At 49.0% G+C, this 22,891-nt stretch overlaps 1 protein-coding gene across 2 annotated transcripts in view; it reads left to right on the forward strand.

Annotated features, from left to right (window-relative positions):
* CLIC5 (chloride intracellular channel 5) overlaps nucleotides 1–22,891 on the forward strand; it is a 174,997-nt gene that overhangs the window by 134,004 nt on the left and 18,102 nt on the right. For both annotated transcript variants that reach the window (XM_077764852.1, XM_077764853.1), the window contains exon 4: nucleotides 7,188–7,294. In XM_077764852.1, the coding sequence (XP_077620978.1) occupies nucleotides 7,188–7,294 (107 nt within the window). The remainder of the gene's footprint in view (nucleotides 1–7,187; nucleotides 7,295–22,891) is intronic.

Genomic DNA, 22,891 nt, shown 5'->3' on the forward strand with positions numbered 1-22,891 from the left:
TGTTTAATGTAATCGGGGATTAAAACAATCACACAATTTTGTTTTTAACTAGAAAAAGGTATCTATAGGCAAGGCACACACAGTCTCCCTCCTGTAGGGCAGCCACTGAAAAAGTTGAAGCAAAAGTGTCTAAGTCTGTTTTCAGGCTTACTCGGGGGTGGGAAGATGAGGGCAGAGGAAGGAAAAGCTGGAGGTGGAGAAATCAATTAGGAGGAGCCACATGGTGTCAGTTCCTGGAAGACAGACCAGGGTGCTGAGCTAAGGCAGAGATAGCACACGGGTGCAGAGAGGTACGAAGGACCTCACTATTTACTTCGCACATAAAATAACTGGGATTTGACCACTGGAAACCGCCATTTCGCATTTATTTTGAAGTTGTATTTATTTATTTATTTATTTATTTATTTATTTATTTATTTATNTAAGCCACCCAGGCGCCCCGAAGTTGTATTTATTTATCAATACTTATATAGCCTTCCCTGTGTGCCCTGGGAGATAGATGCTATCATTTGCCTCATTTTTTAGAAATTTATCTATTTTGAGAGAGAGCGAGATTTTGCATAGGCGAGCAAGTGGGGGAGGGGCGGAGAGAGAGAGGGAGAGAGAGAATCCCAAGAAGGCTCCATCTCAGGACCGTGAGATCATGACCTGAGCTGAAATCAAGAGTCAGATGCTTAACTGACTGAGGCCCCCAGGCGTCCCATCAGTGGCCTCATTTTATATCTGGGGAAACTGAGGCCTAGAGCAGTTGACTAACTTGCCCAGGGTCACCCATCTAACAAGCCACTGTTAAATTGAAACACCCAGTCATGCTCTGAATAAGCCTTAACATTTAGACATTCTTGCTAAAGAGTATTTGTCGTTCACATTAGGACAGTTTATCTTCACACCAAGAGTGGAAAGGTGCCTCAGGCCCCTGCGAAGCAACTGGGTGTAGACTTTGGATGAGCGCATTAATTAAATCAGCCATACCCCACAGGACACCAGCCTGCTACTTCGCCCCTCTGAAAGGGTCCCGAGAGCCCTCAGGGGCCATCGCCCTCCCTTGGGACTCCATCTCCTTGCTGGGGCTGGTGTGAAATCCCACATGGGAAAATACCTGCTGTTTGCAATAACTAAACAGAGTTTAGACTTTGCATGGGAGGCTCAGAAGGGATTGTCCAGGGTGAAGCTATTTTCCTTGAGAAGAAAGACTCACACTCACAAGTGACCAACTTCGTCCCAGCCAGTGGGGAACTTGAAATGGAGGTGGCGGGTAGCAGTGGGGCCCACCTGGTCCTCTGCCAGGCTCGTGGGTGGAGGTGTGCAGGGCTGGGCGGGGCCCGGGGGGCTGTGGCTTGCTCTCCTGGTTCAGTCGTGGGCTGTGACCCCTCGAATGTTCCTTCTCGGTGTGAAAGGATGACTGGAGGGCTGCTCCCGCCTTTGGTGCTCACTTTCGCCAGGTGAGCTACCAACCCTCCACCTCCACCAGCTGTGCCTTTTTCCAGGCTGTTTCCCTTACTCAGGGGTCTCCAGTCTACGTCCACAGTGGGCCCAATGGGGGGCATGAGACCCCAGAGTTACATGCCTCTGGTGCACATGAACATTCTTCCACAGGACGACCGTCAGCAGATTCATCATCCTTTCATCATTCTAAAAAATGTCCACGATCCAACTAGAGCTGTGTGGTGTTGGACACAGACGCTCCCTCCTCTCCTCCTGTCCACCCAGCTTACCTGTCCTGAGTTCTGCTTCCTCAGGTCCATGTCCTTTTCTGTGTCGGTGATGCAACAATCCACCGCACCCAAGTAGCAGGAACTCAAAACTGTTAAAATGCATGTCTCCAGAATTTCACCAAGATGGAGGCCCTCGCGATAAGCCCGTCAACCATTCCAGAGCCCCGAGGAGTGTCCTTTACATGCCTTTCTATGGTTCAGACTGGGGCAGGTGCCACACTCAGTGTCCAGCAAATGCCACCACGCCAGGACCTCGGCTCCACAGAGGGAGACCTGCTGTTCTACCCACAGCAAGCCCCAGGCCCCGACTGGCTTCTCACGGACTGGAGAGGCCTGGTGGCCCGTAGCTGGAGGCCCCCGGAGAAGGGCGACCTGCCCTTCTGGTTCTCTAGGGGGCAGCAAACCCTCCATAACTATTCACTGAATGCTGGTTGGCCATGTGTTTCTCATCGCACCACTGTTTGTAAAAGCTGCCGGAGAGCCAAGAAATTGTGGTAGCCTTTTTCCCCTTAGCTTTATTTTTTAAAGGAAAAAACCGCATGCAAACACTCCAACCATTTTTTTTTTGTAAATCATATTTGGTATTTGGTCCTACAAAGCATTTGCTGTCAAAAGGAATTCAAGAAGTCTCAGGTAGCTTCTAAATGAGACTCACTTCCATTTCTTTCCTAAGACTGGCCCAGTTACTGCCCAACAGGGAAGCCCCAGGGTTAGTGTTGGCGATTACTGTTGAGGCACGCTGGGCCTCGCCTCTCAGCCCCATAGAATGGCCAGAGCTCCGAGGATCCAGAACTAAGAGGCAGGAGACCAGACTATACCAGCTGTAGTATTTGTTTGTATGGCCTTGGGCAAGCCTGTCTCCCATTTCCTCATGAGGGGGTGAAACTACGTAGTCTTGATGCCTTTCAGCAGGAGCTCTGTGATCCCATGAGGGTCTCAAAATGCTTTTCCAGAGCTGGTTATTATTTAAAATAATCCTAGTGCCTAGATGACTGTGCTAAGAAGTCAGGACGGGAAACTGATGATGTACCATGGCATAGCATGTAGTCCGCAACTAGCAAGTACGTGTTGGGTATAAACAGAGTTCAGAACATTGCCAGAATTGGGAAACACTTCAAATGCATGAGTTTAAGAAGCATTTATAGATCTCTCACAGCAGTGAAAAACAAGAATGCTTTTTCCTAACCCTCTAGGGAGGTAGAGAAGCAGCCTCAGTACCAACGACAGGAGGCACGGTGGCCAAGAGGATGAGCTTTGGGGTCAGAGTGACTTATGTTCTAATCCACACTGCTGGTTGTGCCACACTACAGTAACAGATTAGCCACAAAATCCCAGTAGCATAACAGAATATGGTTTATTCCTCACTCCAGCAAAGTCCGAGGGGGAGGTATGGCCGCCTTCCGTATTGTATCCCTCTGGAATATGTGACCTCCAAGGTTCTTTCAGAAGAGAAAAAGTAAGAAGGTTCCTGCCAAATATTTTTAAGCGCCAGGGCCATGAGTTGTTAGATCACTTCCCCTCTCATCCTATTAGCCAGAATCCAGTCATATGACCCCAATTTGCCAGAGAGGGAGAAGCTGGGAAATGCAGAGAAGCATGTGGATATCATATCTTTCATCCTCATGTCTCAAAACTAATGATAGTAATGTTGACCTCATGGGGCTGACATAGAAGGTCATACTTCTTAGCCCAGTACCTGACATTGAGTTAGAGCTCATTAAATGGCATCTTGAAGCATTAGAAAGAGAAGCTGGTCCCTTTTTTTTAGTGACTGTCTTCCAGATGCAATCATAAGGACCTTTGTCTCAAAACCACAAGAGCCCAAGAGATGTCTTTTAATGACTAAACCAGACCCCGTGTAGCTCTAAAAATCATTTGCTTAATTAGCAGGGACGAGAGAAGCCAGCACACAAAGATCAGAGGAATCAGAAGCATTAACCTGTTTCTCAAGTGAGATCTGGTGAGATGAAGAAGCAGGAATAAAGGGAAAGGGAGAGAGGAGCTCCCTCTACTTTTCAGCTCATTAGAAAAAGGAGAGTCAATACTCAGCCCCCAGGAGAGCCCCTAGAATCAGCAAAGGCGTCTTCATGAGGGCAGGAGAATTGTCTCTCTTTCTCCAGTGTGGCCTCAACATCAGGGACAGGGCCCGTTGGATGCTTAATGCATGTTGGTTTTACTGTGTGGTCCCTTTCTGTTCAGTGGCGTGGTGGTCTCTGGTTAGTCAGTGAGGTGTCAGTTGGGACCCTAAGCTAGTCAGAGCACGTCCATCTACATTCATATATATATATATATATATGTATTTTTGTCTCCACTAATATGTACAAAAAAATTTTCTTATGAGAAACCAACTGTTTTACATTCTAGAATGAAGCTTAAGTGCTTGTCTCAGATGCATGCATTTGAAATAAGATTATCTTAAAAATAGAATGGAGAGAAATTGTCATCTGTTAGAGCAGGGATCGACAAATTTTTCTGTAAAGGGCTAGATACTAAGGGTTTTTGGGTTTGGGGGCCATAAAGTCTGTGTCACAATTCTGCTGTTGTAGAGCGAAAACAGCCACAGACAACATAAAGTGAATGGACATGGCTGTGTTTAATAGAACTAAGAACACGGAAATACTATTTTTTGTATTATTTTCACATGTCACAAAATCCTCCTTTTGATATTTTTCAGTCACTTAAAAATGTTAAAAGCTATCTTTAGCTCGTGAAAGGTATATAAACAGATATCGGGCTGAATTTGGCTGTAGTTTACTAGCCCCTGTGTTAGAAAAATTTATCATCTCTTTGATTGGCATTAGATGACATCACAACCTTACTTTAAAGACGTTTCTATGAATGAAACACTATTTCTTAGCCTTTTACAGAAACAGAATGTACTCTGTAACCCACTTCTATGCGTATACAAAATATGGTAAAAATACGGAGCTAAAATGAATGTAGTTAACATCCCGTATAGTAGCTTCCTTAAGTCTAGTTACGGAAATCGGTGAGATTAATATTTGGATACACGTGTCTCACAAAGGCAACCTTCAGATGGGACATTAAGCTGTGGAGTAAAGTCTCAGTAAATCATAGTGCTTAGGAAACAGGACAGCGCTATGGTCTCCCTGAACACATGACCCTTTTTTATCTATCTTACATTTGGTTTTACCTAACCATGTTGGGCCCACGCTGATTGTGAAGAAATGGTTGTATTATTTCAAGTCTGAACAAATGATGGCATAAGCAAAGCAAAACAACCAACCCCAACAAATAGTCCACTGAAAATGCATTTTCTAGGCCCTTTTCTCTTTACCTTATCAAGCAAAAACAGAACAGATGGTATTTAATAATAAGAATTTAAGGCAGTCCGTTCTAAGAGCATGCCAGATTCTGTGTGCGAAGGCCAGAATAGGGAAGGATGATCCTAAATTCAGTATCTTGGAGTACCAAGCATCTTGCAGGAAGCTGCATTGTCTCCCCAGTTAGAGCAGATGAATCTGATAATGCCCAGTGTGCTCAGGGAGATGGGTGCTGAACCTGTCCCGTGCGCCCTCTGCAGGTGAACAGAGAGAGTTCGTTCATGGTGCTCAGCCAAGCTGGAGGGAAGGTTTTGGGGGCTTTAAACAGTCAACAGTAGAGTCCATGAGAGGCCACAGGTCAATGGCCTGAAGAGCTGGGCTTCCGAAGTGAAACTGCCGGGGTTGGAGTCCCGGCTTTGCCACTTAGCCATATGGCAAATTGCTCAACTTCTCTGGACCTCATTTTTCTTATGTGGAAAACGAGCCTGATAATAGCAAAAGTTTTGTGAAGAGTAAATGATGAATACATGTATAAGGGCTAGAACAGTGCCTGGGACATAGCAGGCACTCAATACAATGTAGCTTTTGCTGAGATCAGAGAAGTGGTGTGATTGAATATGAGGAACACTGCTCCAGGGACAGGCCGGGTTCTCAGGGTCCCCCAATCATTTATTATCCTTGGGGCCATTTGTAATGGCCATTTAACCTCTTTGGGCTCTGACTGCCTTCGCTGTAAAATGAGGATCATAATACCTTCTGTATCTGTCTGACGGCAGAGAGCTAGACCCAGAGACCTTCTGAGGACTCTTATAGCAATATCTCAAATGAAACAGCCACTTAACATGGCCTAAGAGTGGACAGTCTTAGCTAATGGACCAATTGAGGAGAGGTAGGAAGGAAGGAAGGAAGAGAAAGAAAAAGAAAGGGAGGGAGGAAGGAAGGGAGAAGGAGAGAAAGAAAGGGAAAAACAAAGAGCAACAAATAATTTTTAGAGACTTTTTGGTTCACATTATTTATAACACAAAAGAAATTTAGAAAGTATTTTGCTTTTTAACATAAAGCAATCAAACAGCGAGCAGTAGTCAGCCATTCACCCAGAGATCACAGATGTCCACGTAATTGATAATAATAGTAAGTACACATCTGTCCCCCACCTCCTTCCACCCCTGCCTGGCCATACACATAAAATGCTTGTGAAATAGTATTTCTAAAAACTTGGTCTGAATGGGTCACTTGGATGGTCGCGTGGATTCCCGCACAAGCAAGCTTATCTCGTTCAGTTTCAGAGCCAATCGAAAAGAGCCCTAACTCCGGTCTGCCTCTTCTATCCTTCTGGCTTCACATGAAAGACTGTGCAAAGGGGAGAGGCTGGATGGTTGCAAATCTGTCTCCATGCCTAGAAATAGAACAATTGAAAACACTTGTGCTTGATACTTGGAGCCTGGTACTTTCTGCATCTTCTTCCTGCGCACTAATAAGAGTGTGAAGGAGGCACGCCTGGGGGGGGCTCAATCGGTTAAGCATCTGACTCTCGATTTGGATTCAAGTCATGATCTCCCTGTTCATGGGTTCGAGCCCTTAGTCGGGCTCCACACTTAGTGCAGAGCCTGTGTGTGGGATTCTCTCCTCTCCCTCTCTCTATGCCGCACCCCCACCTCTCTCTCTCAAAATAAATAAATAAACATAAAAAAAAGAAATGTGTGTGAAGAATATTTCAGAAGAAGACTAACGGTACCCTTTCTTTTGAGAAATGGTTTCCAAGGCTGGAGTTAGCTCTGTGCGGTGAGGATTACCACCCCCAGCCCGGCAGTGGATAGTTATTTTAATATGGGCTGGGAGACGTCAGGGACCCCACCTGATGTGGAGACAAGCTCCTCTAGAAGTTTGATCAGAGCCCTTTGGTTGGTGTAACACTGTTTGCTAGTCTCTTAAGAGGACGTGACCCAGGCCCTCCAAAGCATTTTTCTGGCTCTCTGTGTCCTGCGTCCCCCACCCCCAGGCAACTCTCCTAACCTCACCGGCCTCCATTTCCTCTGCCCACCCTCCCCATAGGATAGATGTAAGATCCCCAAGAGATTTGTAGATCAGACTAGAAACAGCAACGTTGCTAGTCGTTTGGGGCATAGCCCCTCTCGCAAAGGAGCTCCAAGTTCTCACTGATTCTAGAACACTATGCCTTCCCTTCCAGGTACCCCAGACTGGCTGCGAAACACCGGGAATCCAACACAGCAGGCATCGACATCTTCTCCAAGTTCTCTGCCTACATCAAAAACACAAAGCAGCAAAACAATGCTGGTGAGTGGCTCCCTTCCAGCCAGAGCCCCTGGCGGTAGTGACCGCTGCCCAGAGCATCTCAGGTACTTGGGGCAGAGAAGCGTCTGGAACCGAAACTACTCACTGTTCGCCCTGTGAAACAGGGCCTCTAGATCTTTCTTTTGTCTGATGTGAGAGAACGGCCAGGGGCCCTTTTTGCTGAACTTGAAGGGAGGGATGCACTTCATGTTCTGAGCCTGCCGTACTGCACATCATAATGGTCTGCACAGAAGGTTCCTGCCTTGGCCATACCACTGTCCGTCTGTGCAGCATTCACAACCTGCCCGTGTTCTCAGGAGGCCCTGTTCGGGACCGCATATTCCAACTTCCTTCTGGTTCCTGAGCTTTCTCAAGCAAGGGGGTGTGCAGAAGCCATGGTGGGGCGGCATGGTCACCACGGCGGTACATGTCGCAGACAGAGCCCTGCCCTCTGCGCTCCCCCCTGCTGCAAGGGCAGAGGGTATGGGGAAACACTGGTATCGTCAAAACCTGGCGTGCCCTCCATCCGGCCGTGGCTGCAGCGCCCAGGCCTCGTTCTCTTATGAGGCCTTTTCAGAGGGGTCTGGGTGCCTTGTTTAAGCTCATAGCGCTTTAAATACCTCATTTGGCTTTTCCTTGAAGGATTAGCCAAAGCAATCTGAATAGAACAGTCAACTCGAGCGCGTGTCACACTTGAAGAACGGTGATAGGCCTGGGGAGGAAGAAGAAGGACGGGAAAGTTTGTTGCCTTCAAGGGGGGAGAATGAGCAGCCTTAAGGGCGGGAGCCTGGAGCCCAGCACAGAGCCAAACAGAGCAAGGCCTTCGCAAATCTTCATGAATGAATGACTACCAGATGAATGCACAGTGGGCCAGAACAGGGTGGAAAATGCTAGATGCTTTAGGAGGTCAGAGGAGAAAGGCACCTTTGGGGACAAGGTGACCAGGAAGGGCAGCCATGCATGCCGGGAAAGGGAAGAACATTTCGTCAGGAACGGAGTTGGTGCAACGGAAAGTAAATATTTTGGTAACAGTTACTGAGGACCTGGGTTGTAACAGGTACAGACTAGAATCTAAGAAAACTAGAAACAGATACCTCCCCAGCCTTGAAAGCCTGGCTGGTGCAGAAGAAAATGCTTAAATTCACAAAAAGTCAGAGAGAGAGCAAAGAGGTAGATGATGGCTTAGCGGGGAAGCCTAAAGAGCTGATTAGCCGCCCTGGGGAAGGGGAAGCAGTATCTGCCCAAAGTAGGCTCTGAGCAGGAAGAATTTACCTCAGGGCCTTTGAGAAAGCTGCTTTGAAGGGGTTTCACCTGGGTCATGAAGGTTAAGGGGTGTCAGTTGGCTGTGACTCTAGGGAGGAGGTAATGGGGAGCTGGGAAATGCCAGCGACAGACTGGGGACGGTGACCAGAGCCTGCAGCGTCGGCCTGGGAGGTTGGGTTTTGCCATGTGGGCCATGGCAGCCATTAGAGGTGCTTGAAGAGGCGCTGTGAGAAGAGTGGCCTTCAGGGAGAAGAGGAAGAGGAAGGGATGTGGAGAGGTTTTAAACATGCGCAGTGCTCTTTGTTGCTGTTTGGACCTTGGTGGGTGGAGCAGGCTCCCCCACGAAGCCGTGTCCACCTGGGACTTGAGAGTGAGGCCCTATTTAGAAACGGGGTCTTCGCAGATGCCATTCATTAAGGGTGTCGAGGTGAGATCATTCCGGATTGAGTGTGGTCCCTAAATCCCCCTGGTGTCCTTGTAAGAAGGGGAGAGGGCACACAGAGAGCAGGGGGGAGGTTCTTGTGAAGGTGGAGCAGAGATTGGAGTGCTGTGGCCACAGGCTAAGGACTCCTTGGGCCACCCCAGCCTGAAAGAGGCAAAGAAGGACTCTCCCCACTCCCACCCCCCCCACCCCCAGAGCCCTGTGAGGGAGTGTGGCCTTGCTGACACTTCAATGGTGGACTTCCGGGCTCTAAAAGTGGGAGAACTGATTTCTGGTGTGTTAAGCCACCCAGTTTGGGGCGCTCTTTTGAGGGGCTGGGGCACAAACGCAGCCCCTCACGGCTGTGTGTGTGTGAGGGCATGCGGGGGCTTTCCTGGCCAGGGACCCTGAGACAAAGGAGCGTTTGTGCGTGTCCCCCGGGGCCAGAACCGCCTCTCAGCTCTCAGCTCTGGTTTGCAGGATTCCAGGGCCCTTTCCTCTCAGCCACAAATACCTTCCTTCGTACTTGTCAGAAGGATTATCTCGCCTGAGCCTTCCAGATTTTTCAAGTTACAAGCAATATTTACATACTCTCCATATTTACCGTTCTTCGATCCCCAAGCCCAGAGCAGCAGTTTCCACTGAACATCACGTCTCAATTTCTCATAAACTCAGCACTCTCCAATTTTCATTGTTTCCACTTCTCGTCTTTCACCCTGTTTTCCTCTGGGGTGGGTTTTGCCCCTGTGACTCCTCTCTCCAACGCGTGTGCATTTCAGGGCTCTGACATCTCTGCTGTGTCCCAGGGGGCCCACCCTCATCATGGGCCTTCGTGCTGGCCTCCTCTCCTGCCTTTAGCTAGACACCACGCTTTTGTTCCTTTCCTGTCACCATAGCTCGGCCACCCCCCCTCCACCCTTTTCTTTGACATTTCCTTCCCTCCACCCTTACCCCTGAGTTATGGTCTACTGGGTTCAAAAGTTTCAGAAGCCAAGGCAGAGAGTAGCGCCATGGTCCACCCCATGCGGCCGCGTGGCCTGGGAGACGGTCCAAGGCCCTCCCTGCTTTGTCCCAGGTCTGTGGCAAGCAGCCCCTCATGACAACTTCAGCAAGAGACCTCCGGCTTCCTCCGACATGCCTTCCTACACTACTTTCCCATTTTCCTCTCTGGATCTTTAGCTCTGCACCTATTTCTTCAATGTCCTTTCTTCAGATTGGCCCTTTTGTGTTTTCAACTTTTTTTTCCTCTTGAAAAAAGCCTTCCCTCCCTCACATCTGGCCACCTAATGCCTCCCAGACGCCCTGTGTACAAGGGCCACTTGTGTTCCTTTCCTGCCCTCCTGACTTCAGAGTGTGAAACAAACCAATATTGTGACGTGGTCCTGCAGTGTGGTAATCTCTCCACCCCCAAGGTGGCTGCAAGGACTGCCATCCGAAATTTCCCTGTGTCACACAACCTTAAAAGTCCCCAGCTGCTGAACCCAGACCCAATCGAGCAGAGCCATCCACAGCTAGCACACACGAGACTTGTCCACTGGTTTGTACACGCAGTCATTCACTTATTCACTCAACAAACACAGATTGCAAGGAGCCGCTACCAGTCGAGCTAATGTTTAAAAGGCTTTTCTTGAACGCCAGGCACTGTGCTAGGTTCTAGAGATGTCAAGAACATGAAGTCGTTGCCCTCAGTGAGCTAATGGGGGTTGGGGGGGAGGGATGTAAAACTATAAACAGGTGATGACTGGCGACAAACACAATATCGGCATCAGATCCTACTGCTTCAGCTGTTACCCCCGCCACCAGCAGCCAGCACTTCCAAACCTCCTGCTCATGTCATCTCATTTCTGCTTGTTTAACTGTTTGCCATTTTCTTGGTGCACTGTCCTCTCCGAAGGATCCATCAGAGAGGGTCAGTGGGCAGGCTCTGCCTGTTCCACCTTCGGGATTGTTACATTTGACCCCAAAGCCCTCGTTCTGTGTTCTGTTATGTTGTCTATCACTGCTCAGCCTCCTCCTTCCGTAAGTACCTGATCCTGGTCCCCCTTGGTCTGCCGAGACCTGAATGTACCTTCTGGCCCCCCACGCCCCCTTTCCAAACTTCCTCTTCACTGCCCTTAAAGATAGTGTGGACTTTCTCATCAGTCTCAATACCCCACGTTTAGTAAGATCTTACTCTCTTATCCCTTGGGATCCCCCACTGCCACCCTGGTTTGTGCGGGAAACAAGGACCTTGTTTCTGGAAAGGCTTCGTTCCTCATAGCTCAGGTACAGGCAGTTGTGTGGTGGTTCCAACTTGCAGACTCTGGAATCCACTGCCTGGGTCCAGACCCCAGCTTCGCCTCTCTTCTTGCTGGCCTTGTGACCCTGGGCATGTCATGGCAACTCTGTGTGCCTCAGTTTCTTCATCTGTACAATGGGCGCAGTAACTGTACATACCTCATAGTGTATATAATTATATTATTGTAAGTATTATTATATACAATTAAGTCCATGAGTGAGAAGAGGGGAGCACTAAGTACAACATGAAGGATCACCCATACTTATGGGAGGGCAGCGAAAGAGGAGTCTGGGAGGAAGGTTAAGAAGGACTAGCCAGGGAATAAGGAAGAAAGCTGGGAAGGGTAAAAGACAGAAAAGATCCCGAAGATGAGGAAGGAAAGTTTATTTGTTTAAAGTTTATTTATGTTGAGAGAGAGAGAGAGAGAAACAGAGGAGCGGAGAGACGGGGGGAGGGAGAATCCCAAGCAGGCAGTGCAGAACCCAATGGCGGGCTCAAACCCATGTGAATTGTGAGATCATGATCTGAGCCGAAATCAAGAGCCTGAAAGCTTGATGGACTGAGCCACCCAGGCACCCGTTTGCTTGTTTTAAGAGTGATCCGTGGTATGAAATGTGGTGCAGAAGGTCACAGGAAGCTTCACGTTGGCCACAGCTCCCTGGAACAGTCCTTGGGCAGCTTCTCTGGCTGCATCCCTTGGCCTGCGGCAGCTGGTGACACAGATCTTACACCACCAGAGAGAGTTGGGCCGGCCGGAGAAGCAGGGCCCTTCTCCCTTTACAGGGAGGGGAGGTCAGCACAGGAGGAGACTATGGGGAGTGGGATCCAGAGCCCACCGGGAGGGAGTGCTCGTGGCCCTGAGAAAGGACATCTCAGAATGGAGAGAGCAGCACTGGGGTTAGATTGGGCAGCAGGAGCCCCTGCTCTGGGCCCCTGCACAGCGCATTTCCCATCCAGCAGGGACAAGTAGCTGGCTCAGTACGCAAGGTTTACAGCAGAAGGACCAGGGGAAGGCGCCCGCTTTGGCCATCCCGTCTTCGGCGCATCTGGTGACACACCTGGTGGTGAGGTGTGACCGGCGCGGTCAGCTCCGTCCCCACCCCAACCCCGCATTTGCCATGCTGCTTTCCCTAGAGGCAGAGTCCGGCGGTGGCCTGGCCTCCACCTTCAGCAGCGCTTGGGCCTCCATCCCTCACGTCCTGCATCTCTCTCTGCAAGTATTGCCTCCTGGACTTGCTGCTTTCACCCTCCTCTGAGATGCCGCCGTGGCTCGTGGAGCCCCCGTGAGCCGGCGGCAGCCCCGATCCGCGGCCCAGGCTCTTGCGGCTTCCTTACCCCACCCCTGCCCCGGCACTCTGCCACGGGGACAGCGCTGCCCCTCTGGCTCATCCCTTCCCTTAAACTGTTTTATTTTATTTTATTTTTTTAACGTTTTATTTATTTCTAGGAGAGAGAGAGAGACAGTGTGAGCAGGGGAGGGTCAGAGAGAGAGGGAGTCACAGACTCTGAAACAGGCTCCAGGCTCTGAGCTGGCAGTCAGCACAGAGCCCGACACGGGGCTCGAACCCACGAACCGTGAGATCATGACCTAAGCGAAAGTCGGACGCTTAACCGACTAAGCCACCCAGGCGCCCCGAGGCTCATCCCTTCCCTTGAAGGGTTTCTTCTACACCCTCCTCAGACCTGCCTCCCTCACTCTGGCTTCTCCAAGGGGACCTGGGCTTTCCTCCCTGAATATCCATCTTCCCTTTTGTATTTCGAACCCTCAAACTGCCCTTTCAACAGACTAAAACTCTCCCCAAACTCCTGAGCTTTCAAGAAATTCATTTTTGCTACTTACCCTCATCTGGGTATAAAATACTATATTTCAGTTTACCTTTTCACAACCTCCCTTTTTCCTTACGCTTCAATCCTGTTAGGTCTACAGGTTTATTTCACTTCCTGTGCATATTGTGCGTTCCACGCAATGGACAAAGGGGTCTAATGCGCATCTTTAATTCTCTGTTAGTTACTGTTGTTAAAGTCCCTCCTCCATTCCTTCTAGCCTTATCACGTTTCCCCTGATACAGTTAATGTTCCTGCCCAGTATTATTACCACGTTATCGTTGGCTTGTGTTGTATAAATGTTTATTCGTTTTTGAGAGAGAGAGAGCGTGCAAGCAGGAGAGGGGCAGGAAGAGAGGGAGACAGGGGACCCAAAGCAGGCTCTGTGCTGACAGCGGCGAGCCTGATGCGGGGCTCAAACCCACGAACCGTGAGATCATGACCTGAGCTGAAGTCGGATGGACACCCGACCGACTGAGCCACCCAGGGTGCCCCTTGTGTTGTGTTCTTACGTACTTTCCCCCATTTTCTTTTTGCTTGGAGACGAAGTGGACCGGTACATGCGTGTGGACGAAGACAACCCAGTATTTCTCCTCCTTCATTCACAGCGCACCTCCCATCTCCAATCTTGGGCACATGCTCACTTCCACGGGACTCTCTTCCCTACTAAGGGGTGCACAGAGCCTCACACCCAGTCTCTTGTGCCTCATCCACACATCCTGTGGAGCCGTATGGCTTTCCCTCATCACATTTGCATATTCCCTTCTTAACTTCTCTAACACGTACATGACACGCTGCTGCTACCCCATATTTCTGTGCTGAATGGTGCTTTTCCCACTTTGCATGATTTCAGTCTTTCAAGGCTTCCTTGGAACTCCGTCGTCTGTTCCCCCTTCAAGTGTAGCATTTTCTTATATTTTTGTCTCTGTTCTGTCTGATGAGCCGCCTTTTTATTCTCAAATGTATACTCCACGTGCTCTGGAAAGACTTCATAACTGCTCGCAGAGCACACGCACAGCAGAGCGGCACACCAGAACGAGGTGAGAAAGAAAAACAGGGAGGGGGGCACCATAAAACAGAACTCAGGGTGAGCTTTAAACAGCAAAAGCCCTTCTGAGAGCCCCGAAGCACACACGCACGCAGACCATAAATTTGGCACCAAACCTGCTAGCAGACAAAGCCTGGTCAGCTGGAGTGGGTTCTCCCAGGAGGCAGAAACGTACCAACCTCCCAGGAGAATAACAGACATCTCTGATTTGAGCACTTGAGTGTGAGCCCGCCGGAGCTGTTAGTTTCATTTTCTTTGACCTTTGACCTCCTTTGATTTCCTTTTCCTTTGTCTGTAGACAAAGCTGTCTGTCTCTTCCCCGCGGGCATTGGCCGCACCCTGCCTCCGTCCCCACTCTGCTGGTCTTCCCCTGAAATGCATTTTCTTCTTCTTTTTTTTTTCCCCTCTCCGTCATCTCTGAAGGACCTGGAGAGCTCCCTGCAGCCTAAATCTGTGCCACCAGCTTGCCCGCTGCTTGTTCTCTACTTCAGCCTGTGTGTTTTATCCGCACTCTCAGCTTCCTGTGCTGTGTTTGCAGAGATGTGCCCCTTTCCACTTCTGGGAGATGCTGTGCTGTCTTCCTACTCTTCCGAAAGTGTTTGTCCTAAGAAAACACTTCTAGCTTCCTAAGCAAAGTCCTAAACGCCTTCCTGGGGTACCTGTGACGTGCATGATGCGGTGCTCTGTGCTGAGAGCAGGGTTCCACACCAGACTGAGTTGTCTTTCTACCGTTGCCCTTCGTGAGTTAATAAGCGGAGTGGCCGTGTTTTCCAGACGGAGGATCAGATGTCGAACAAATTGCCCTCGTTGAAAAATAATCAAATTATAAAAAATCGGTACTGTCCCAGAAAATCCAGGACACATGTCCCCAAATGAAAAGCACCTGTTTGGGGCTTAGCCTTCTGTTCCCTCTCCTCCCAAACCCCAAATCCAAACCTGGCTGCCGCTGCGGAGGGAAGGAGAGTGTATCGCGGCTTCTACCCCCTCCCGGCCCTTGATCCTTTGCTGTAACACACAAGGTGCCGTTAGCCACGAAGTTCTCTGAGCCACTAAGTTCTCTGAGCCGTTGTGTGTTTACAAATAAGGGCGAGGGTTTCCTCCTTCCTGAGGCTCCTGTCAGCGGCTTCCCTTATAGGGACCTGGAAGCAAACAGTGGGCTTTCCAGGTTTATTCGGAGAAAATGGGCAATCAAAACCACATATCAGGAAGAGGACTCTTAGAATGTTCTAGAAAACTCCGCCAGCTCATCTCATCTTTGGGATGATCGTTCCCACTTGATGGAAGTGTGACTGAAGGATTATACTGTGAATATTGTCACAATATCAGTTACTTCCATCCTGCCCCCCTCTCTTCCCTTCATCTCCCCCCAGAGTCCTCATGGAAGGTAGCACGACCGAGCCAGCTCCACTTGCCTTCCTTGCCTCTTCCTTTAGTCGGGCCCAAACCTTCAAACCTCCTGTCTTCTCTCTTATGAGAGGTGATGTGGTGGGCATTGCTCCTGGCTGATGCTGGTGGAAAAAGAATCTGCAGCACTGGAAATTTTTCTTTCCCTGCCATGTGCTCGGTGGTCTGTGTCCCCACAAGCTCATTCCTGCCCTTCTGCCTCATGGCCTGCCTGGCTGGCTGACCGCACCAGCGGACAGGCTCCTTCCTCCTGCAGCCGCTGTGCATGCACCTCTCTATCCTACTGGCCGAGTACCTGCCTCCTAACATATACCCATCACTCCCTTAGACCATCCTCATTTGATGTATGGAAATTGAGGCTCACAGGCTTCTCCCCGACATTACGAAGCTGCAATTAAATTTGTAGAATGGGCTCCCAGCAAAAGAAGTGAGCATTCCATCCATGGAAAGGTATAAAAAGAGGCTGGACTTTTGAGGTTGGAACTGCCTAATCTAAGGTGGCATCTATTATAAGACCTTACTATTGTTTTGTTTTTTAATTTTTAAAAAATGTTTATTTATTTTTGGGACAGAGACAGAGCATGAGCAAGGGAGGGGCAGAAAGAGACGGAGACACAGGATCCGAAACAGGCTCTGAGCTGTCAGCACAGAGCCCGATGTGGGGCTCGAACCCACGAACCGTGAGATCGTGACCTGAGCCGAAGTCAGATGCCCAACCAACTGAGCCACCCAGGGGCCCCAAGTCCTTACTGTTTTAACTACCAGTGAGAAACAATATGCTTTCAAATATACAAAAATTTTGATTGTCAGAAGCAGTCTGACGTCAGAGAGGTCATGTGTGAAAAAACGAAATATGGTAGGTAGGCTATTCCCGTAAACTTTCCCAAAGGTCACATTCTTTAACTTCCTAGAGGCTCTGCCGTGGTGCATCGGATCCTCCTTTTGCTTGACCTTGAACAACACTGGTGAAAAGGGAGTGAAGTGAGGTCAGCATTACTCCCAGATTCCCTCTAGGCTAGCTGTCCTAACTCCGAACCTGGGAATGTGTCTCTCGTGCCTGGGAACAGGTAGCACTTACCTGTGGGCTTAGGGCTTGGCAAACGTTTTCTGTAAAGGATCGGATGATAAATATTTCAGATTTTTCCAACACGGTAGGCTGCCACAACTGCTCAACTTCGCCTTTGGAATGATAAAGCAGCCGGAGACAGCATGTAAACAAGTGAGTGTGACTGTGTTCCAACACAGCTTCCCCTGTGGACACTGACCATGAATTTCTCCTCATTTTCAGGGGTCATGAAATGTTAGTCTTCTTCTGAATGTTTCCAACCATCCCCAAATGTGAAAAAACGATCCTTAGCTTGAGGGCAATGCAAAAACACGCAGCAGGCTGAATTTGGCCCGTGGACTATACTTGGCTGACCTCTGTCCTAGGCAGTCTCAGATTATAATAGCCAGTTCTCTTAATTTCTATACCTCTCAGCCTCCTCATCTATACAAGGGAGATTGTAAGAGTGTTCTTTCTTGTAGTATGGTCTTGTTAATTAGATGAATTAATGCATTAAATCCCTTAGGGCACACCATAGGCACAAATATATGAGAGCTACCGTTGCTAGAGCCGCGGCTGCTCATGTCAAAGATCCTCTCCCAAATTCCCTCCTGTCCCCTCTCTGGCTTGGGTAGCCCAGCTTTCGCTGTGATGTAGAAGCATGTGCTGCCCTCTTCTGGCAGTTGGAGGAACTAGCGCCAGAGAGGGCGCATCCTTTTTAGCCTCAGGATTGTCAAGCATCCTCTGCATAGAACACAGTTATGCCCAAACTGGGGGTTCAGGACGAAGCCAGGTCTCCGTTGGGGACTCAAAGCCATCGTTCATGATCTGTCCCTTACACCCAGGGCAGGGCATGTCCACCAGGCCCCACAGATCCTCCAGAGGGGTTGTTGGTTACCTGGTCACTAACTAGCTTTCTCCCTTCTCTCTTCCCCTTCCAACCACCTCCAGTGTTTACTGTTATGAACTTCCTTGACCTAAAATGGGAACGTGTTTTAAAGGATTCACAGTGGCCTGGGGTGCTGTGAGCCCAGAACTAACAAGCCCCTTATCGAAGGCCCTGTGCTTTCTCCCAAAGCCTCCTGAAAGCCAACTGCTGTTGGGAGTGGGGGGTGGGGGGAGGTGGAGCATTTCTCTAGATTCCCCAGGATGTGGCGAGCCATGTTTGAGAGAGTGTGTATCTATTATTCCAAACCACTTCAATCACAAGGCGATTATTTCCTCTTCTTCTTCCTCCTTCCCAGCCCTCAGCCCCTCCCCTGGCGGGCCCAGTCTGGAGGCCCGGCCTTTCCAAGGAGATGGGCCCGGCCCTGCCTCTCATTCAGCCTCACGCTCTGAGGGGAGAGCTAAGGCAATGTGGAAGAGGTTGGAATGTGGGTTATAATTAGTCTGTTGAGAGTGAGGAAGCCAGCGGGGTTCCACGTCTGTTCCGTCAGAAACACCAACCTATCCTTTGGAGGAAGACAGCTGTGCCCCGACTCGGGACAACCGGTCCCTTGGAAGAAGACCTTGGCCCAGGCTGTTATCATGGTGGAGGCTCCTGGGTGGTCCCCAGCCCGCCACGGTGGTGCGGATAACGAGGTGACTGTCCTGCCACTTCCTCGTAAAGCAGCCATTGCTGTCTCGTTTCAAAAACGCCTCTGGTCATAAAGGAACCCTTCAGGCGGCCGTCCTTGGCCACCCCTGCGCTCAAATAGCCAACTCAGGATATTTTGTTTGTTTGTTTGTTGGGTTGAAGTTCTGCTTTGATTAGCGTTCTTACAAGGAAAAACAAATAACCTGGGCTCCGTGGGACCCACCTCCGAGGCTTGGCACGTCCTGAACAGATGGCCCCCTCACAGGCGGTGGGGTCCTTGAGGCTTAGAGCACGAGGGAGGGGAAAGGGGTGAGTATTTCCTTCTGGCACCTCCCAGAAGTTGCCCAGAGGATTCCTCCAGAGGGTCTTTGCGTTGGTTCATTATTGAGGCGGATGCTGGCAATTTATAATTTAACAAATTTTGCTTCTGAAATGAATCTCTCTCTGGAAGGCGGTTGGTGGTGGCACGGCATGTGGATGGGGCCGGCGTGGGGCNCTGCATGGGTGGGCGCATTCATTAGTGGAAGGAGCCCCTGTTCGCTGTGTGGGCTCCTGGGCTGGAGTGGAGTGGAGACCACCAACACCATTCCATGGGGGTGGAATTTCCCGCCGTCTGACCAGAACGAGTTCTCCTGGCCTGTCCTGGACGCAGATCAAGGCCTGGGGAATAAAGGAACATTAAATGACTAATTCGAACACTAGTTAAATGCTCTTTCACCTCTGGCTACCGTTACCTCATCGTGTGCAACTGACACCTCTTGTCTTTGTGCAGTTTACATGTGGGAACTAAATCTGTTTCTCTCTCTACACACACGGACACACACACGGACACACACACACACAGACAGCTCTTGTCTGTTAGGATATTTCTAGGTACCAGCAGAGGCCTTTACATTCCTCCTTAAGTAAACAGGCCATGTATCAGTTAGTCTGAAAAATGTCCTTATGTGAGAAGTTGTGAGGAGACAGGACATGGGTCCGACAGCTTTAGTGTTAAGCATAATGGTGTTTAGGCCACAGAAGTGCTGTGGTGTGTGCGTGTGTCTGCACTTTGTTGTGGGTGTCTGTCGCTCAGGAGTATTGTCGTCGGTTATGCGATGTCTGCACTCATAACTTCTCTGTCATTAGAACACAACTCGGAGGGGAAGTTCTCTCTCCTCTGTTGACTTTCATTGGAGAATGGCTCTGGGTAAATTAGCCTGTAGTTGTGTTTCCCCATTTTGGGGAATGACAAGATGTGAAATCCGGATGGTGTCTTGAAAACTTCAAACACTTCAATTATAAACTCTTCTTGGAGCGCCTGGGTGGCTCAGTCGGTTAAGCGTCCGACTTCGGCTCAGGTCATGATCTCGTGGTTCATGGGTTCCAGCACTGCATTGGGCTCTGTGCTCACAGCTCAGAGCCTGGAGCCTGTTTCAGATTCTGTTTCGCCCTCTCTCTCTGCCCCTTCCCCACTCATGCTCTGTTTCTCTCTGTCTCAATAATAAATTTTAAAAAACATTAAAAAAATTAAACTCTCCTTGGGGTGCCTGGGTGGCTCAGTTGGTTAAGTATCCGACTTTGGCTCAAGTCATGATCTCACAGTCCGTGGGTTCCAGCCCCGCATCGGGCTATGTGCTGACAGCTCAGAGCCTGGAGCTTGCTTCGGATTCTGTGTTGCCCTCTCTCTCTACCACCACCGCCCCCCTGCCCGCAGCTTGCACTCTGTCTCTCTCCCCCTGAAAAATAAGTAAACATTAAAAAAATTTTTTTTAACTCCTAACCTTTAAAAATCTACTCTAGAACTATTTTTCTGGAGGGCACGCCACACCACCTCAAGCCCATTTTCGAGTTTAGCCTGAGTAGCCCCATCGGCTAAAGAGGCCCATGTTTAGGACTTAAGTGTCCAGTAGCAGTTCATTTTGTTTATTTAGATCATTTTTTTTTTATTTTTATGTATTTCTGAGAGAGACAGAGAGCGAGCGAGCAGTGGAGGGTCAGAGAAAGAGGGAGATACAGAATCTGAATCTGAAACAGGCTCCAGGCCAGCTGTCAGCACAGAGCCCGACACGGGGCTGGAACCCACCAACCGTGAGATCATGACCTGAGCTGAAGTCGGACGCTTAACCGACTGAGCCACCCAGGCGCCCCTATTTAGATCATTTTTAACTTGAATGCACATTTGAATCCCCTTGGGGTTTTGTTAAAATAAAAGTCATGAAAATGGATCAAGAAGATGTGGATTATCTATACAACAGAATACTACATGGCAATGAGAAACAATGACATCTGGCCAAGTGTAGCAACATGGATGGACCNAAATTAATAAAAAAAATACAGATCATGATACAGTGGGTCTGGGGTGGGGCCTGAGGGCTCCCAGATTATTCGATGCTGCCGGCCCAGGAGGGAGCTTTGGGAAGTAGTGTTCTGAGCAGCAGTTTCAATGAAGACACGCGCTGTGTGTGTCTCATTCATTATTATCTCTAGAGCCCAGCTCAGCATCTGGCCTAGAGCAGGCACACAGTCACCATTTGTGAACTGAGTGAATGAACCATCTCCTAGACATGTCAAGACGCACCTATGCTGTCTGCTCATTGGCCCAAGAGATGGCTGATACGAGGGTCTACCGTGCCTCATCAGTGTCACGGCCATTTTCCCCATCTGCTTCCTGTTCCAGCCTTACCTTTAAGCCCGTCCCACTTCACCCGCCCTCCATTCTCTTGGCTACTTACGTGCCCTACATTCTCTTGGCTACTTTTGAAACTTCCCAGTCTCTACTTAGTTGATTCTGTCCTATGTCTAGAACTATCTCTCAGCTGAAAATGTATAATACTTGTATAATCTCTGTTATAGTGAATCGAGCCTCATGAGTGGGGGGGGAAAAAGAACCACATTTAAAACCAATCAATAAGAGCAGTCTGGACAGTTGCCTCATGAGGACGGTCAGGGTGGTGGTGTGGTGTCTGCTTAACTGATACTTCTCCTGTCATCCTCATTTGTAGTAACTGCATCCAAGGAATGTTGCATTTAGTGTTAAAGGCGAAACTTCACCAAGAGGCAGAAGAGAAAACACCGAAACTAAATTCCCATGTTCTTCCAGCCGAAAGTCAGAGGTCAGATTATTTTTCTAGGAACCCCTGGTCGAAAAAGCATTTCATGATCTGGGTCATAGTAAGAAATATGTTTCTCTGTGCCCATGTCCAGAACTCCTTTCATTCCTGGATATTCTGGAGAAGGGGGATATTCTGGATATGATCTGGGTCATACTAAGAAATCTGTTTCTCTGTGCCCATGCCCAGAACTCCCTTCATTCCTGGATATTCTGGACAAGGGGGGTCAAACCATAGGATTCCTCTGTATCGATCTGATCTGACTCTGATGGTCCCGTGCCCATTATGTTCCCAATGACGGTTACCCACATTTTGTTCCTGTTGTGGGGACCTCAAAGGCAGGTTTTACTCCACACGTTGCCCATGCCTGGCCCTGGCTTCCGTCCTCCTTTGTCGCCTGGCAGAGAGGTGCAGGTTGGTGGTGACCTCAGCGCGTTTGACTCTGATGCACCCCCAGGAAGGCATGCCAGGCCAAACACATGCAGCCTCTTCATCCATCCCCGAGAGAGCGAGTGCTACCATTACACAAAGAAAGGAAACGATTGTAGGCCCTCTAACGAGAGAAAGCAGTTGCATAAGCATCTAGAGACGTACAGAGTTACATTTTAGGGGCCCTCACCTTTCCTCAAATCCCATTGAATAGCTCGTTCTTTCAACAAATACTTATTCAGTACCAGGCACTGCACAAGGTGCTAGAATAATAATGTAATAAAGAAATATTGACGATATCTACGTGAATTGGCAAGGGCTGTTTGGTTGAATATAATAGAAACCTGATTACAGACACCAAAGCAAATATTTATTTTATTTTACTTAGCAAAAACCTACATAGCATTTTGCTATGTGCCATGCCCTGCTCTGAAGCACTCTTCATAAATGTTTACTTCTTAATCGGCATTTGCTTTTCTCACATAACAAGAAGTCCAGAGAGTAGAGAGGCCCAGGCAGTTGTAGCTGCTCAAAGAAGTCAAGGATCTGGATCCTTGGAGCACGAATTCTCTACTGTCGATGTGTGACTGTCAGTCTCATGTCACAAGAGAGAAACTCTACTTCCAGATGTGATACCTGAATTCCAGGCAAGGGTAGCTGTGCCTGTCTTTCTTGCCCAGAAACCTCTCCATAAATTTCTACTTATATCTCAGTGGTCGTAACTTGGTCATTTGGTCTTCTCTAGCAAAGGTCTGGGAAGATAAGTATTTTTGATGGGGCCCATGACTACGAAGAAATCTGGGTTCTTTCAGGTACAAGGAAGGTGAGAGTGGATTTTTACATATAATTCACTTTCAACATAAGGTGATTAAAAAAAAACTGCAGTGAAAATGTCAGATCTAGCCGTGCCAGAAGAAGACCTAGTATTTCAAATTCTCCTTTGGTTAACCAAATCTGAATCATTACCCCACCTTGAGTTCAAGAAACAGAAATGTGAAGTTGTACACTTTTAATACGCAACACGTTTACCTCAAACTTTAGAAGATGCAAGACTCACGTAGTAAAAGCTGAGCAACTAAAACACCAGGTGGACAGCTTCTCCCCCCACATTGGAAGCCATGCGGAGGCAAGTGCGGGCGTCCAGAGGGCTCCTCTGAGCAAGGCGGGGGAAGGGGTGGGTATACCTGTGGCGTATCTGGGGAATTCTGCAAAATATCACT

Source organism: Crocuta crocuta, unplaced genomic scaffold (assembly GCF_008692635.1).
Source record: "Crocuta crocuta isolate KB4526 unplaced genomic scaffold, BGI_CrCroc_1.0 scaffold44, whole genome shotgun sequence".
Classification (NCBI taxonomy): domain Eukaryota; kingdom Metazoa; phylum Chordata; class Mammalia; order Carnivora; family Hyaenidae; genus Crocuta; species Crocuta crocuta.